Source organism: Arachis hypogaea, chromosome 1, assembly GCF_003086295.3.
Source record: "Arachis hypogaea cultivar Tifrunner chromosome 1, arahy.Tifrunner.gnm2.J5K5, whole genome shotgun sequence".
Lineage (NCBI taxonomy): Eukaryota > Viridiplantae > Streptophyta > Magnoliopsida > Fabales > Fabaceae > Arachis > Arachis hypogaea.
In genome coordinates, this window is record NC_092036.1 from 17,802,700 (window position 1) to 17,820,711 (window position 18,012).

The 18,012-nt window shown below is 31.8% G+C and overlaps 2 protein-coding genes across 2 annotated transcripts; one reads left to right on the forward strand and one right to left on the reverse strand.

Moving 5' to 3' along the window:
• The first annotated feature begins 9,494 nt into the window (after positions 1–9,494).
• Positions 9,495–10,591, forward strand: LOC112700007 (uncharacterized). The gene is made up of 3 exons (XM_025751752.1): positions 9,495–9,834; positions 10,045–10,436; positions 10,547–10,591. Exons 1-3 carry the CDS (start codon positions 9,495–9,497, stop codon positions 10,589–10,591), a joined length of 777 nt encoding a protein of 258 aa, XP_025607537.1.
• A 5,043-nt stretch (positions 10,592–15,634) lies between these two features.
• Positions 15,635–16,981, reverse strand: LOC112700166 (UDP-glycosyltransferase 84B2-like). Its single transcript, XM_025751765.1, has one exon. It carries the CDS (start codon positions 16,979–16,981, stop codon positions 15,635–15,637), a length of 1,347 nt encoding a protein of 448 aa, XP_025607550.1.
• Positions 16,982–18,012: the final 1,031 nt, after the last annotated feature.

Here is an 18,012-nt window from a genome sequence, read left to right on the forward strand (position 1 = left end):
GCAAGCCGTTAATGAGGCCCATAATAGCGGCTTCTGTTGGCAGGTTCTGTATATCCATGCATGTCTTGTTGAATCTCTCCATGTAGTTACGCAGGGTTTCCCACTCTTCTTGTTTGATTCCCAGTAAGCTCGAAGCATGTTTAGCTTTGTCCTTTTGGATGGAGAATCTGGCCAGGAATTTTTTAGCCATGTCGTCGAAACTTGAGATGGACCTAGGAGGGAGATTGTCGAACCATCTAATTGCTATTTTTGTTAAAGTAGTTGGAAAGGCTTTGCAACGAATTGCATCTGAGACATCAGTAAGGTACATTCTGCTTCTGAAGTTGCTGAGATGATGGCTGGGATCTGTAGTGCCGTTGTATAAGGTCATGTTTGGGAGTTTAAAGTCCTTTGGAATTTTCATCTTCATGATTTCTTTGGTGAATGGGTCTTGCTCCTTTCGTGCGTTATCTTCGGGAGTGGATCGGCTGGCTTTGGTCTTGACATCGGCTTCAAGTTTTAGGAGTTTGGATTCCAGTTCCTGGCATCGCCTTATTTCTCTTTGTAGATCTTTCTCAGCCTCTCGTTGACGTAGAGCATCTTCCTCAAGTTGTTTTAACTGATCTTGAAATGCATCCAGAGCTCCCTCGTTTGGAGAGTTCTTATTGTTGATTTGGGGAGTATCTTTTGGTGTGGAGTCCGCATTTTTATGCGGCGTTCTTTCTTCTAGATCTGAGGAGTGATCGTTGTCATGATCGTCTGCCATGGTAATAGGATGACTTCCGGGTCCCCGGCAACGGCGCCAATGTTCCGGGGGTTACCTGAAACTGTAGGTCGATCTCGGACGAGATCTTCTATGTGGGTCAGAGCTGCTGTGTCCGACTTGTTGGACTTGGTGATGGTGCTGATCCTTCATCCCCGGAGGGTGGGGGTACCTGCAAGGGACTCCGATGCTTAAGTTAGCAAGGGTATTAAGCAGGTATTGAGTAGAATCAGAGTGTGAGTTATACCTGGGTGCTCCAGTGTATTTATAATGGTGTAGCGTGACCTTTGCAAATAAGATAAGTTAGTTATCTTATATTATCTTTATCTTTATCTTTCATGGGAACCGCCCTTATCTCTTTAGGCTTGGGTTGCCTTTGGATTAGAGTCGTGTTCCTCTATTTGGGCCCTTTATTGGACTTTCCTGTGATTTGGCCGAGCTCTTTGAGAAGAGGTCGGGTCATCTTGACCTGAAGAGGTCGGTCGTTTTGTCTGTAGAACATTCCGAGTCGGACAACTCGACCGAGGGTATGAACAGGGACCATGATGTCAAAAATTTGAGAGATAATCAAGAATATAGTCAGATTAATGGATAATTGAACATGAAGCGAAAAAATCAAATTATGTAGTTAGTTTAGTTCGAATCATAACGTTCAAGATTTCAAATTACTTAAGAATTAAGGATGATGTGTTACACTGAAACAGATTCAAGTTCAAATTAAAGGGCACAAGATTTATAAAGAAATATATAAGTAATAATAAGAATGGATAATCAAATCTGCTTTTTTTAAAAAAAAGAATTGAAATAAAAGAAGGAAAAGATGAAAAATAGAAGAATAAACAGTAAGCACATCATATGGCACGGTTAAAGTAACATGTTTTCAATGCAAACTAATCAAGGAATAATATCTGGTGTTTCTCAAAGAATTAACGATCCTCATTATACGAAAACAAGTTCAAAACCAGTTCAAAGAACTCATATATATATATATATATATATATATATATATATATATATATATATATATATATATATATATATATATATATATATATATATAGCAATGAATAAGTGTGGTTGGAAATAGAGGCGAATATGAATAAAGAGTATACGTTGAAACAGAACTAACTTCAAAATTAATTTCTAACGCTCCCAAAACCCGTGGACCACATCACTTATTAATTCTACTTTATCTATGATATCCCATTAACATTCCCGTACATATAAACCATCAACATTAAGTTGGCCAAACTTAACATCAGTGGATATGCAACGATAAGCTAACAGCGTTAATCAATAGACAATCATGTGCATAAAACTCTAATTCTCGGTACCTAAACGAGACCTATTACATGACAGACACTCAGAGTATGCAATTGAAGCATAGTCAGTCCATTCCTCAGGCTCTACAAGAATGACCGCTCTGATACCATAATGTAACACCCTCACTATTAGAATGTCACGCTTCCGGCTGCGCTATTCTGATAGCAAGAAGTATTACGACAACTTCATATACTTAATAATAAAATAGGAGTGTTTTACTCGAAATCGTATCACTGTTCTTTTTGTAAACCGGAAAAAGAGTACTTTTTTAATAAAACAAAACAAGCATATACATGTACAAAAATTCTTACTCAAGTAATTTATACATATTATATACATACAAATCATACAACTCTTATCCCTCCTACATAATATAATATTCATGGCGAGAGGTAAATAAATAATAACTAAACAGCATTATTGATTAAGCGAAATGCAATACAACCCTTCGTATGTTTTTACATTTGTCTCCTGAAAAAATAAAGCTATAGAGTAGTGAGAACCTAACCACACGGTCTCACCACAGAGTTTTAGAATTGTCATAATAAGATATTTAAAGAGAAATATATTTTTAAGCTCAGTGATTATTGTTCGTCCTTTGAATCTTTTAAAAACCAACAATTAGTCATCCAAAAACCCTTTTCGAAAATCAATATTTAAATACCCAGAAATCCAAAACCTTTCTTTTCTTATAAGAAAATCTTAATCAGAAACCAACCACGCAATCAATCAACACAATCATCAATTCAGCACCCAAGCTCATTCTCGAAAATAGCACACCAGGACAAACACAGGCAAAACAAACAAGAAAAGCACAGGTTTAGGTAGCAGTTACAACAAATAGTTCAGGTAGCAGTTAATAACAGTTTAACAATTAGGCAAATCAAAATAAATTCAAACCCAAGCAAAGCATACAAATGCATATGATGCATGTCTGTCCTATGGCTAATGAGCTCTTTTGTCAGTTATACAGCCAACCCAACAAGTCCGGTTTGCTAAACCCTTGGACTGTCCCCCGACACACATCCCCATAAGTCTATGCATAGCTTTTTCTCATATATATCAAATCGCTCAATGGGGTACCATTCCCGGAAATTTATAAGTGCCTGGTCACCCTTACGTTGTAGGGTCAACAGAGTATCGAGTCTCAACCTGGAGCAAGTGGTGACAAGCCACTGCGTCTACCCAAGAAAACTCGTGTCTCAGATAATTCAAATTCATAAGCCATATGAATAATTCATTAAACATTCATCAATATCTAAGTCATTCTCAATATCATCGTCATTTGTCAATCCATATCTCATTTCCAAATTCATTCAAAAATCATATTTCAAATTCAATCCTCATCATCCTTTTTCCATTCCGTTCATCAACAATCCCAATTCAAAACATAATTCTTTCTTTTCTAAATAAATCAATCTTAAAACATATAATGTTTAAAACCAAATTTTTTTAAATAATTACTTCAAATGAAACTTCCAATTTTATAAAATTTTGGCAGCATCTCCTCTAAAACTCGGACTTTGCCACCCTTTTCGGGTCCTATCCAAACATTCCTCAAACCCTTTCTCAACAATTTCCAAATCTCAATCATTTTCCAAAATTCAACTAGTTCTAATATCAAATTATTTTCAAATCCAACCATTTCCAATAATAAATCTTTTCCAAAATTAAACCAGCTCAAATATTAAATCATTTATAAAATCAAACTAATTCAAAATTAAACCGCTTCCAAAATTAATTCATTTTTATATCTCAAATCATTTCCAAAGCCGATTCATTTACACTATCAATTTAACTTCAAAACCAAGAAAAAACACTTTTCATAATAATCAACTAAATAACTTTTAAAACTAATTTCTTTTCAACAATTACACACCACTCAAGCAATCAAGCATTCAGTCATTCAGTCCAGCAAACAACCACATTCATAGGACAATCATAATCACAGACATATGTTTCTCACATTAATATCTTTTTATAACAACTCTATAAGAAAAAATAAATTTTAAAAAATCCCTACCTCAATAGTTGACCCCATAAACTAAATGCGTCACAAGAACCATTTCTCTCTGCCCGAAATCAACTGAAGCTTCAACCACAGGTCTGCTCACTTCCACAATAGCAGAAACGGCTTTAATCGCAACAGGCAATCCCGATAACTCAATCATAAAACATAAATATCACGAAAACCTTAATAACATATAACGGAAAACTAACGGCGATGGATTGAAATAAAATATACTTACGGTAACAGCAGAACAGAGCAGCAGCAACTCCGAACTGTCCCCACAGCGGCTCCGATGATGGTAGAAAACCTCAGTGGCAGCGACAATAACATCGCAGTGATAACAATATCCCTAGAAATTGAAAGAATGGGAACCGAAAGCAAGAATACTCTTTACCAACGACAGTGGCGGGAACTAGGAACTCTAACAATGGCTGCAGCAGCTCAGGAGTGGCTCTATCAATTCAGCAGCAGCGGTGACTCCCTTTCCTCTGTTCCATCTGTGTTTCTATTTTCCTCTCCTTGTGTTGGAACCTCGTGGTGGCCTGACAACTTCAGAACGGCGATGGCAGTGGCACTTGGCTTTGGCAGCGGCAGCCCAGAGATGGCGGCAACAGTAACGCCGCCCTTCCCTCGCGTGCACACCCTTTCTTCTCTCTTCCTCGGCTTGCAGCGCGTCTTTCCATCCATTCTTTCTTTTCTTTTCGGTAGCCATGTGTGTGTGTGTGTGTGTGTGTGTTTAGCGTGCTTCTGATTGAGGGAGAGTGAGGAAAGGGGGAATTGGGTTTCGAGGGTGAGTGAGGTGAGTGAATATGAGTGGCGGTGAGGGGTTAAGGTTAGTGGGTCTCTATTTGGGGATTTAGGGTTAATAGATTAGGGTAATTTTAATAAACTTAAGGTATAAGGCATAAATTTAAAATATAGTTCAATCCCTTGAAATTACATTAAAAATATTACTTAATTCTCAATTTGCTAATGACTTTTAATCAAGTATTCTAATTTAAAATTAGAGATATTATAATTAAGTTTCTTTGTTTATAAAAATTAAAATATCAAATTCTAAAATCTCAATTATTTAAACTAAGTCATATAAAATTTTGGTACTTTTATAACTACTAAACTTTATAGTTTAAATATAGAAAATTATCTAATAATTAAAAAATTAAGTAAAATTTCTATTTTAATTATTAGAACTTGATTTAATTAATTTTAATAAAATAGTTTATGAAAATAAAATCTTTAATGAATAAATAAATTAAAATTGACTCATAATAAAAATTTTCAAAAATTATGGGTCTTTCACTTGTACCAGAACTACCATTTCTCAGGATCATTCAAAGTTGGATTCGAACACAATTGCAGAAGCAATAAAGCCGTTGGTTGTAACACCCTAACTTTTAGCACGTCATGATCGTAACAAAAGTAAAGTGTTACGGACCTGATTTTCTTTATTATAAATTTACTATTGAGCCTTTACGTCGATATCGCGTTCCAGTTTTTGAGAAAATTCCAGAAAATTGTTTTTAGTATTAAAAATCACATATCAAAGATATTCAAATAATAATAATCACATAGTTATTAATAATAATAATACTATACAAGTGAGTTCAATATGAAACTCGAATACAATTCCTATCCTTCTGTATAAAATAAAATCTAAAATAGCAAAGGCGAGGGAATTCTATGAAAGTAACTCAACAAATAACTTAACTCAAATAAACTAATAACCGTCTGCAGCTTTAAACTTAGTCTTCGAACCTGTGTCACTGAAAGGGTGGAAGATTTTGGGGTGAGAACAAACCACGCGTTCTCAGTAGGGAATGGGAATGCCGTAAGAGTAATGAAATAAAATGCAAATAATTAACTTTACTCAATAAAACTATATTTTTATCAAACCTTTTGAAAATACTTTTTCCTATTACTTATTACTTTATATAATTAATTACCTTCTTTAAATTTTTGAACTTAAGACAAATCTCAATCATAACCTCAGTTTTCAGTCACCTTGATAAACCATTATTTTATGATTTATATTGTATTTAATTGAGTGGTTTTATCAAGTCTTTCACCCACTTATTCATATGATTAGCATGATATTACAAGTCCTTCCCAAAATTGTTCTATGATTGAAAACTTGCTTCCTAAAGATCTTTTAATTGTATATTTTTATTCTCCTTTATACCATTCGATGTCGTGATCTGTGTGTTAAGTGTTTCAGGCTTCATAGGGCAGGAATGGCGTAGAGAATGGAGAGGAAGCTTGCAAAAATGGAAGGAACACAAGAAATTGAGGAGATGATCACCGAAAAGCGATGCGAACGCATGACTCATGCATCCGCGCGATTGGAGAAAATCACAGCGGCGCGAACGCGTGCCTGACACAAGCGCATGGATTGGAATCTGCACGATTGACTCGAATGCGTGGACGACGCGCACGCGTGGCAAGAAAAAATGCTGGATGACACGAACGCATGGACGACGCGGTCGCGTGACGTGCGCGATCTGCAGAATTTACAAAAATCGCTGGCGTAGATTTTGGACCGCGTTTTAACCCAATTTTCGGCCCAAAAACACATATTAGAGCCAGAAAACATGCAGAGACTAGGGACGATTTTCATTCCGCATCATTTTAGTTTTAGTTTTTGAATATAGAGAGAGAATTCTACCTCTTCCTCTAGGTTTTTCTTTTGCACTCATAGTTTAGAATTTGATTATTTTGCTTTGGTTATTGAGAAGAGTCTACCTTCGGAACTGGTCATTCTAGTTTGTTTTCTTACTTTTCACATACTCTTTCATATTCTTAATTTGTCCAGAGTTACAATTGGATTATTTTTAGAGTTTATTAATACAAAAACTATTTTTATTTTTAATTGATCTCTTTGATTATTGTTTATCATGTCTTTCTTTATTTTCCCTTTTAATTTTGTGAAGTCTACATTTATGATAATGGAGTAGTTTTCCAACTTGATTGGGAGTTGATTAAAAGGAGAACCTTGAGTTGGAATACTCAAGAGTCAAATTGTAATTGGGTTTATTATTGGTTGAATCTCTAGTCACTAACGTTAATCCTTCCCAAGGGAGAGGATTAGAACTTGTGAATAGAAGTTGACTCCCAACTTACTTGACTTTCCTTTATTTAGTAAAGGATAACTAAGTGGAAATAACTACCAATTATCAATTGATCTTGAGCAAAATCCAACAAGGATAGAACTTCCAATTAATCTTCTCCCGGTCAAGGTTTTTATTTGAATTACATAAATTCTCTGATTTAATTTCCTGTTTATCAAACTCAAAAACATTTTGGAAAACCTCTGATTAATAAAATAGCACATCTTTCTACAACTCGTTGGGAGACGTCTTGGGACTCATACTCCCAGTATTTTTATTTTTAAAATTTGTGACAACTCTTTTCTAAATTGACAAGTGGATTTTTGCTGGTTAAGAGTTGTACTTGCAACGCTGTTTTTCTTAATAATTCTTAATCTGCCAATTTCCACCACTGCCATACCTCAATACACAAACTAATAGCACAGGAAACAGATCAACACACAAACAAATAGCAATAAAACAAACAGCACAATTACAGAGAGACAAGATAGGCAAACACAATCAAATGCAAATATGCAAACAATGATGATGCATGTCTATCCCTAATGCAGGCCATGAGCTCATGTGTCGGTTGCCTACTCGCTCCCGATATTACCCGGGCACAAGTCCCGGATATGGCTTTCTAGATGCATACAGTGTGCTTATAAGTCGTACGGCTAGGCCGCATACAATGTGACTTTAAGTTGTACGACTAGGCCTCATACAGTGTGACTTTCCAAATCAATAAGCGTACATCTGGAAAACAGTTCTCAGTGTGTGGGCGTCCCCACTTTACATTTGGCACTAAAGCCCAAATAATGTCACATCTGCTCTCCTGTGGCAGTCATTTCATTAATCAATATATTCGTTTAATCTTTGTTCTCTGCTCTCCTGTGACAGAGATCCTTTAATTATCTTTCTTTCTTATACTTTTTGTTCTTCTTCTTCTTTTCTTTCTTATCGAACCGAACTCAAAACATAATTTAAAGCAAAATTCCTTCATTAGTACCTATTTTCCATCTTACTAGTACCAAAATCAGTTATCATCCACTTTCATAACCATAAATTCCAACATCAAACATGGCCTCAATTCAAACCCAATTCATAAACTCAAATCACATTTCAATTTAACAAGCAGCACCACATTGACCAACACTCAAAATTACAACCAATTCTCATCAATTAGACACACAAAACACGTATAAATTATTTGCAATTATTCAATAAGCTTTTTGGCATTCTTAAATTAAAAACTTGTAATTTTAAAAACGAAATCTCCTACCTTCGTATAAAATCAAAATTATTGAAAGCTCTGGAGAAGTTTTCTGACCGAGCTGCTAAAGGAGAAAGCGTTAGAAATCGTCTGTGCTTCCTAAAACTCCAGTTAGCCGAACTCAAGGGAAAGAGAAATTACGTCACCGTCAATTTTTACCGGACAAAAATAACGCCAATGTGTTGAGAATGAAAATACAAATACTTTTACCGGATTAGATTTTTAATTAGAGTTACGAATTGCAAAAAATGGAGATCGGAAGCTCAAGGAAGTTCACGTTTCTCTCTTCTCTCTCGGTTCTTTCTTTCTTCCTTTATTCAAAAATGAAGCATGCAAAGCCGGTTAGGAGCTAATGATCATGCTTTAGGAAAAATGTTACACGTTAGACGGGTTTAGGTGTCATGCTTATTATGATCCACGGTTCTCTTTTTGGCTTTGGCAAAAAAAATGAATGGAATCAAGGAATGATAATAATTAGTGTCGTTAATGAATGCAAAAGGGGGAGGTAGGTGTCACATTGTGTATATATATACATACAAGAATTCAAGCCTTAGCTTTCTTTCTTTACTTCCTTAAGGCATTCGGCCACTTTCCCCTTTTTTAATAATAATAATAATAATAATAATAATAATAATAATAATAAATTTAATTTTTGTTTTATTAAATTATTTTTGGATCATTAATTTAAATTTAATAAAATAAATAATAATTAAATTAAACTTCAATAATCATAAAATTTTATTTGATTATTTTTTTAAAACTAATTTTTTTTAAATTACATCTCAATATAATATATTAACTCATAAATACCTAATTATTTAATTTTTAAAAATTCGGAGTCTTACATTGGTTGAGGTTGACCCCTCGTTAGAGGTAAAATCAGTTATTGTAGAAGTGCAATCGCAGTTCAACTACACCATCAGTTATCGGAAAGCATGGTTGGCTAAGCAAAAGTCAGTAAAAAAAATATTTGGAGTTTGAGAAGCATCGTACGAAGCATTGCCGATATGGTTTGAGGCCATGTGTCATAAGGAGCCATCAGCTATCGTCCATTTTGAGACTATGCCTGCATATCAAGGCGATGACTTGGTAAGTGATATCCAGGTATCGCATCGAGTCTTTTGGAGTTATTACCCCTGCATTAGAGCATTCAGACATTGTAAGTCAGTTGTCAAGGTGGATGGGACTCACTTGTACGGAAAGTATAAAGGTTGTCTGTTAGTGACAGTTTCACAGGATGGTAACAACAATATCGTCCCAATTGCATTTGCTATTGCGGAGGGAGAGACTTTTAATGCGTGGCACTTTTTCCTTAGTAACCTGCGACAACATGTTGTGACTCGGGATGGTGTGGGACTGATATCTGACCAACACGAATCCATCAATGCAGCTGTGGCTTGCAGTAACGGAACTTAGTCACCTCCTAGAGCTTTCCACATATTTTGTATTAGGCATATAGAGTCGAATTTTCTGAGAAAATTCAAGGCACCGTACCTGCAAAAACTTGTCGACAATATAGGTAACATTGAGTAATTCAAAGTTCGTTATCAACAGAGTTACCTTCAATAAGTGTTTGTCATCCTTTTTTTATTTGTTTTTTGTTATTGTGCAGGATATTCGAGGATGGTGCCCGAGTACGAAGTGCGTTACCAGCGTTTACGAGAATGGGGCGAGACTTACACTAACTGGTTAAACCGAATTCTCCGCGAACAGTATGCGTTGGCATTTGATAGTGGCTACCGATGGGGTCACATGACGACGAATCTAGTCGAATGCATCAACTCAGTCTTGAAGAGTGCACGCAATCTTCCCATCACTACACTTGTCAAAGCAATATCCTACAGGCTTAACGAGTTATTCACCCGAAAAAGAGCCGAGGCGGAGGCTTGGATTAATGCTGGCCATATTTTTTCTGAGCTTATGACCTCAAAATTGCATGCAAACCAACTTGCATCAGGAAATATCCAGGTTAATTGTTCCGACAGGCAAAATGAGGTCTTTGAAGTACGTGAGATGCCAAGTGGACTGGAGTATGCCATCGACCTCCGTTGGCACCGAAGACACGTCGACCTCTATATACTATTTTCATCAGTCAACTGTAACCGTTCTTTTAGATCCCGAAGTCACGTCAGTTTTATGCCGCTTCCTCTATAGTCTGACTTTCTCGATGCAACCCCAAATTGGTGCAAACACTCTGCCTCTAAGGCTTCAAAACTACTCATAGTCGTCCCTGTGACTGGAAGACCGTCCGTCGAAAGACCAAGAATTATAGCCACATCTTCCAGTATCACAGCACATTCACCAACCAGAAGGTGAAAGGTATGTGTGTCTGGACGCCACCTTTCGACTAGAGCATTTACCAGTTTTTTCTGACATTGGACTATTCCAATCTGAGATGCATGATAAAAACCAGTAAATTGTAAATGCTCCTCCACCCTATCATCGTACCGATCTGGAAAAAAGGGTGATCACACGTTAACATCCATAAACTCTACGAAAACATAAATTATTAATCAAATCATTAACAATTACTAATTCACTACTAAAATATAATAATTTTCTAACTAGAACAACTAATTTATCCAAAAAATTATTTCTAACTTACTACTAATAATAATAGCTAATAGATACTTTCAATTCTTATCTAACTAATGTTCCACTGTAATATTAAAACCTCACTTACAACAATATATTTATGTCAATTAAAAAGCTAACAATAAACAAATAATTATTATCAAAAAACAAATACATTATATTATATTTTACAAAACCAAAATCATCAACATTATTCCAAAAAATTATACACCGATTTAGATTATTTATTGTTATGAAAAATTACTATAATTTATAAAGTTATAATTTCTAAAATTAATTATAAAACTTAATTACTTAATTATATTTTTTAAAATTATTACAAAAAATTCTAAACATTTATTTTTTACTAAGCTATCATATTAGTCGAACTCAAATACCATCATTGATTAAAATATTCTCTAACTATATTTACATATATATTTCTAACCATTATTTAAACATATATTCTTAAATTCAATCAATCAATCAATAATAATAATAATAATAATAATATCACTGATATATGTTCCTAAGTTGAATTACTAACAACAACAATTATAATTAAATTTTTAACAATAATAATTATAATTCTAAATTAATAATAATAACAATAATAATAATGTCACTAATATATGTTCCTAAGTTGAACTACTAACAACAACAATTATAATTAAATTTCTAACAACAATAATAATAATAATAATATCACTGATATATGTTCGTAAGTAGAACTATTAACAACAACAATTATAATTAAATTTCTAACAATAATAATTATAATTTTAAAATATAAAAAATTTAATAAATAAATTTACATAATTAGAATGGATGAGATATTTTATAATATGAAGTTCAAGACGATTAATATCTTTAGATTTTTATTTCTTTGGTATTTTATTTTTTTTCAAAGAGTTGTGGGAAGAAGAAGAATTAGATCAAAAAGAAGAAAGAATGGTTGCTGAGTAGAATGAAGATAAAACTGATTTCGAAAGGTAGGTATGCATGCAGTAAAGGGGTATGTTGGGTTTAAGTGTATCATTGTTGGGTTTAAGGGTACCGTTGTGGGGAAGCAATGCGCATGCGACACGTGACCGGGGGAACAACTTGAACTGTTTGTTTTGTCCCATGAAATCAGACCGTCTAATTAGTCTTGTTGAACTCGCACCGTCTGATTAATTGTTCACTGATACCACACGTAAATAAAGTAAGTATATTCTTTATAACACTGTCCTACACCAATCTATTCTCTATGTTAAAATTAAAAAACGTAATTATTCTTTTATATTAACATTTTCATCCATTTAAATTTATGCTTTTCTTATTTATTAAATTGACTAATATGTTTTTATGTAAGTTAATATTTATAGTTAACGCTAGTTTAATGATTTATTATTAGTTGTTTTTTAATATTTATTGTTGTTATATATATATATATATATATATAATAATTATTTCTTTTGCCATGTGGCACTAAAGTCGCCTTTCAGGGAAGCAAACTCTTTACTGGTGTCATTTTGGACAGAAATTTATTTGCAATCGACTTCACATGAAATTATTTTTAAATGACTGACACGTATTATTATTTGGTTTGAAAAAAATTGATTTATTTTATATAAATAGTTTAATTAAAAACTAATTTAAATTAGACCAAATAATTATTTTTACTCTCTTCTTCGTTGCGCTTTTAAAATTCATTTTCTTTTAATTATTCAAAACTAATATTTTTAAATGAGTTTTTTACATTATTATTAAATTATATATTATTATATTGTAATATCTATTATACTAAGCATTTACGCATCAAATAAAAAAATAATAACTTTTAAATAGTTACATAAATATAAGAATTTGATTAGATACTTTCGTTTCATTCAAAATAAATTCTAATTTTTTAGAAAAAAACTCGAAAGCGTACATTCTAGTAAAATCATAATTTCTAGCAGACAAATAAATTATGGTCTTATTATCTTAAAAGAAATAATTTATTTATAAAATAATCTTAAAAAATTAACAATAATTTTTATGAAAATAATTTATTAGTAAAATGAAAGCTAATTGTTGATTACTATGATATTTAATTTAATGATAAATTTGTAATTAAACATATTTTTACAGTTTAATTTAAAATTTGTGTTAAAAAAAAGAATTTAACGACTGAAAATTTGAATCATTGAAAACAAATCAAAACTCTTTAGAAAGATAGAAACAGAGACAGAAAAAATAGAGATAAATGATATTATTTATAACCTTTTGTTCGTATCGTAAACTCAGTTTTTTCCTTCGATATGAATTTAATTTTTTCTTCTTTCCTTCTTGATTTTTAATTTTTCTTTTTTTTCTAGTTTCTATATAGACAACAAAAAAAGTAACTTTTATTTTTTTTTTCAGAATATCAAACTTTATTTTTTCAAACAAAATATATATATATATATATATATATTCAAATTAAATATATAAAATTTAGATAAATTTAAATAACGATTGGTCAAAAAGATAAAGAAAAACCATATTCAATTTATCATGTAGAAGTTTAGAAATAATACGCAAAAAAATATTTTTTTTAAAGTAGTTATTTAATTTATTTAAACTGATTTTTTTAATTAAATTATTTGTATAAAATAAATCAATTTTATGTGAAGTCGATTGTACCATCGCTTTCCAGATCAGCGAATTCAAGAAAGAAAACATGGACCGCACCAGCATATTCAGTAATAAAGTCGTTATCCAATTAAACATTACTGACAAAAAAATCAATTATCACCCTTCCGTTGCAAAAGGAAAAAGTGGGCAATTTGGAAAATAATTTTCAAAATAATCGCATTTTACTAAAAAAGCTCTCGTATTCATTTAATCTATTTCATTCATACTCCATTTACCAAATATTTAAAATGTCTCAAGAACGTTGTTATCGATTTATTATAATAATTTATACAAAATTCATGATATCTTTTTTGATATTTAAAAATTTATCTTTTTAAAAATAAAACTTCGTACTAAGAGAAAACACCTAAAAAAAGCAACATGATTGGATTACACACGTTTGTAATGGGTAATAAAAAAAAAATTTCGTATTTTATACTTTTTGTCAAAAAGAAAATATTTTTGATATAACAACTCTCTCGTAACATTTAAAACATGATAGAAATAACAAAAATATTTTATTTTTATAAATGACAAATAACTTTTATAGTTAAAAAATTAAGTGCATTTAATTCAAAATTTTGAAAGAATATTTAAATAATTATTTAAAAATTGAATACGTAAAAAAAAATTTGATTTTTAAATTATATATTTTTTTAAAATATTTTTTGATATTATCAAAAATAATCATAAAAAATATCTCTATGATGTAAAATAACCAAATTTTAAGAATAAAATTATCTTATTTTTTTAATTATGTTATAAAAATCGTATAAAATTTGATTTTTAAATTGTCTTATTTTAAAATATTTTGAGAGTATTTTTTCTGCTAACAAATTTAAGGGAAATTTTGTTATTATTTGATAATTTTGAGAGCATTTGTGATAGTTTACCAATGTTTTTATGAAGGAATAATTCCAATATTTTAATTTGTAATAGTGCAAATTTTATTTCTTATTTGTAGTTTATTACTTATTTGTATTATCACTAGTCTTAAATTTTGAATCTTACACTTAATATAAATAATTAGGGATGTGCATGGGTCAGGTGAAACTGGATTTGATGTGATCTAGATTCGGTCCGAAATATATACCGGATCTATTTATTAGACCCGAATCTGACCCTAGACCCGATGAAACCTATATACTTTCGGGTCAAGATTATACCGGGTAAAAACCGGGCCATTAACATTACATTATCTTGATACCTTCTTATAAGCTAGCATGTGAAAATATTCAAATTTTCAAGACTCCAACCATTATTTGACATGATAAAATTTACTTAGAAAAATATAATAAAAACCAATTTTTCTCTAAAATTAAAGTATAATCATAATCAATACTAATATTGTATAATAACACCAAATATTTAAATCAATACAAATAACACAATATTATGCATTAATTAGTCTAAAATCTTATGCATTTTAAACATAAAACATTAACTTATAGTCTTATAATAACTAATTACACAAAATATTAAAGTTTACAATACTTAAATTTCACATAAAAATAGCCATCATCCATCACTATTACACAAAATATTAATTGTGTATGATGACCGGGCCACCGGACCGATTTCGGGTGACTCGAACCATGGCCTGGACCCGACCTGAAATAATGACCGAGTCTATTTTTGAGACCCTTACCCAACCCTAGACCCAATGAAATCATCCCAAATTAGCCCCGAAAGTGTTCGGGCCGGATCGGGCCATGCACACCCTATAAATAACTAAAATAAGTGAAATGTTTAGATAATTAGCCAACACTTTCCAACATTACAACTAACGATTGAAGCAATATAAACAAAAGCAGTAATTATTTTTCAAACAGTTATTGATCGGTCCTGCAACATTACAACGAACAATGGAACTATTACAAACAAAAACAACTAGGATCGAGATACCATGATTTTATTTAGAAACGCAATATCATCAAAGGGAACAATGTCTCAAAACCATAACTTAATCCAATAATAATTGTAGTTTTCTATTTAGTAATTTCACTGATAAATTGTTTAATGTATTTATCAGCACTACCACCTTCTTGTGCCGCTTTTTTTGCCAGCTCCTTCACCTCCAGTGCCCTCTTTTTAATCTCTTTAGCGTTGGGTCCATGTGTGACTTCCCAAATGCACCTTTCAAACTCTGGAGCGCTAGTAACACCATCTTCACCACACTTGACTCTGACCCCATTTCCAAATACATTAGTTATAAGCATGGCATCTGTAGGATGGTCAGAATAAAATGGAAAACCAACAACTGGCACCCCAGCAAGGATAGTCTCTATCATGGAGTTAAACCCACAATGACTCACAAAACATGCAATAGAAGGGTGCATCAAAACCCTATCTTGCTGGCACCATTTCACCACCAAACCCCTCTCTTTGGTATCTTCTAGAAACTCAGGCAGCATTTCTTCGGCATCACCTTCGTTATTGAATGGGTTAAGCACCCATAAGAATGGCATGTTGCTGTTCTTTAAAGCCATGGCTAAGTTATCTATCTGCTTTTTGGACAACACAACCAAGGTTCCAAATGACACATATATAACAGAGGAAGGTGGCTTATCATCTAGCCACTCTATGCAAGAGTCTTTAGCAGCATTATCAGTTTCCTTTTCTCCCAATAAAATTGGAGAAACAAGTGGTCCAATTGGGTAAATAGGGGTTAGCGAAGCCATGGACTTTACTATCTCTTCCTCAATCTCATAAATAGAGATCCCCATGACCCATTTCACCTTGTCAATTGATTTGAATAAATCAATGAAAACTTTTCTCAAGGTTTCAGGGGTAGAAGGAAGAATAAAAGAATGAACATCTCTGACCTGAAATGTTGGAAATCCTGGTAAGTGCATGTTTTCATTCAGGTCCTCCATGTTGGGGAATTCATCAATGCCCTTGAAGTAGCGATAGCAAATGGAGTAAACGGCAGAAGCTTGGATCCAAAGTAGTGCACAAGGAATACCATGCTCAACGGCAATATTTATAGCCCAATGGAAGATTGGGCCAATAATCATACAAGAATAGTCCTGAACCTTTTTAAGATCAGAGATGAGACTTGATAGATTCTTGGAGCCTTCTGTTTCAAGAGAATTTATTACTTCTTCTGGATTACTACGATTGTTATCAAGGCTAAGACCATCGGAAAAGAACTCAAAGCTAATGTTTGAGGTTTGTGAACTTGGATTGTTTCTTAGTATGCTATGGCGTGCTGCTTCTGTGGTTACAATGGTAACATGATGAACACCCTTCGAAATAAGGCGCTTAGCAACGTTTGAAACAACCCTGATATGACTTGGTAAACCCAATGAAATCACAATAACATTCACTCCCATGTTTTCTGTTGGCAATTTCTTTGTAACTTCAAACGTATATTTAAAGGGTTCACACAATGGAGTAATATATCAATAGATATTGTATATTTTGGGCTCAGAAATATGACTCATATTACATTAGTTTAGTGCCGCTATAAATAGTTGAATATGTGATATTGTTATGATTATTTGATATGGACATATTTTAATTGTATTTAATGTGGTATTCGAAATTTATTCATATAACTTAATTAAATTAAAATTGTATATAAATTAACTTTGAATATCAATATTAATAGTGCCATTTAACTATTTACACCTACTAATAATTATTATACAAAAATTTTCCTAAAAGAATTAATAAAAGACAATTTTAAAAATAAAAACTTAGTTGATTATTTTAAATATTTAAAAAATATATTGGTTCATTCATTCCATTTTTTATGACGTGGGCAACTGTTATCATGAGATCACATCATTTTGGTCAAACTACAAGAGACAAATTTACTTAATGCACCAAAATAATAACTTTTTTTCTTTATAATATTTATCATATTAGAGAAATATTTTACATTCAATGTATCTGCTTGTTATATATTTGAATATTCTATTTATATGTTGGCTGAAATTGATTGTCATCTATCTATTATCTATTATGTATTAATGAAATCAGATTTCTTTAATTAATAACATAGCTGGCGTAAAATGTTTTTGAAGGTAACTTTTATTTATTTTATTTAATTTATTTAAATATGTTAATTAATTAATTACTTATTATTAATATAATAAAAAATATTAAATTAAGAATAACTAATTAATTAATTAACGTATTTGATTTGACTGAAATATATAAATTGATTTATTTTAATTTACATTAGTTTTTTGCCTTATATATTTTGATTAATAGTTTCTAAAAATATTATAATTAATTATTTATTTAATTTGACTAAAATAAATATCAAATTATTTAATATTTTATTTAAACATATTAACTATAACTAATTAATTATATTAATTAATTGATTTGACTAGAATAAATAAATTAATTTTAT

Bases quoted from the DNA above. Each gene is read 5' to 3' on its own strand.
- LOC112700007 (XM_025751752.1), top strand. From the start codon at position 9,495: ATGCCTGCATATCAAGGCGATGACTTGGTAAGTGATATCCAGGTATCG. The intron at 9,835-10,044 runs GTAACGGAACTT...GTTATTGTGCAG, and splicing joins CAATGCAGCTGTGGCTTGCA to GATATTCGAGGATGGTGCCC. The intron at 10,437-10,546 runs GTACGTGAGATG...CCGTTCTTTTAG, and splicing joins GGCAAAATGAGGTCTTTGAA to ATCCCGAAGTCACGTCAGTT.
- LOC112700166 (XM_025751765.1), bottom strand. From the start codon at position 16,981: ATGGGAGTGAATGTTATTGTGATTTCATTGGGTTTACCAAGTCATATC.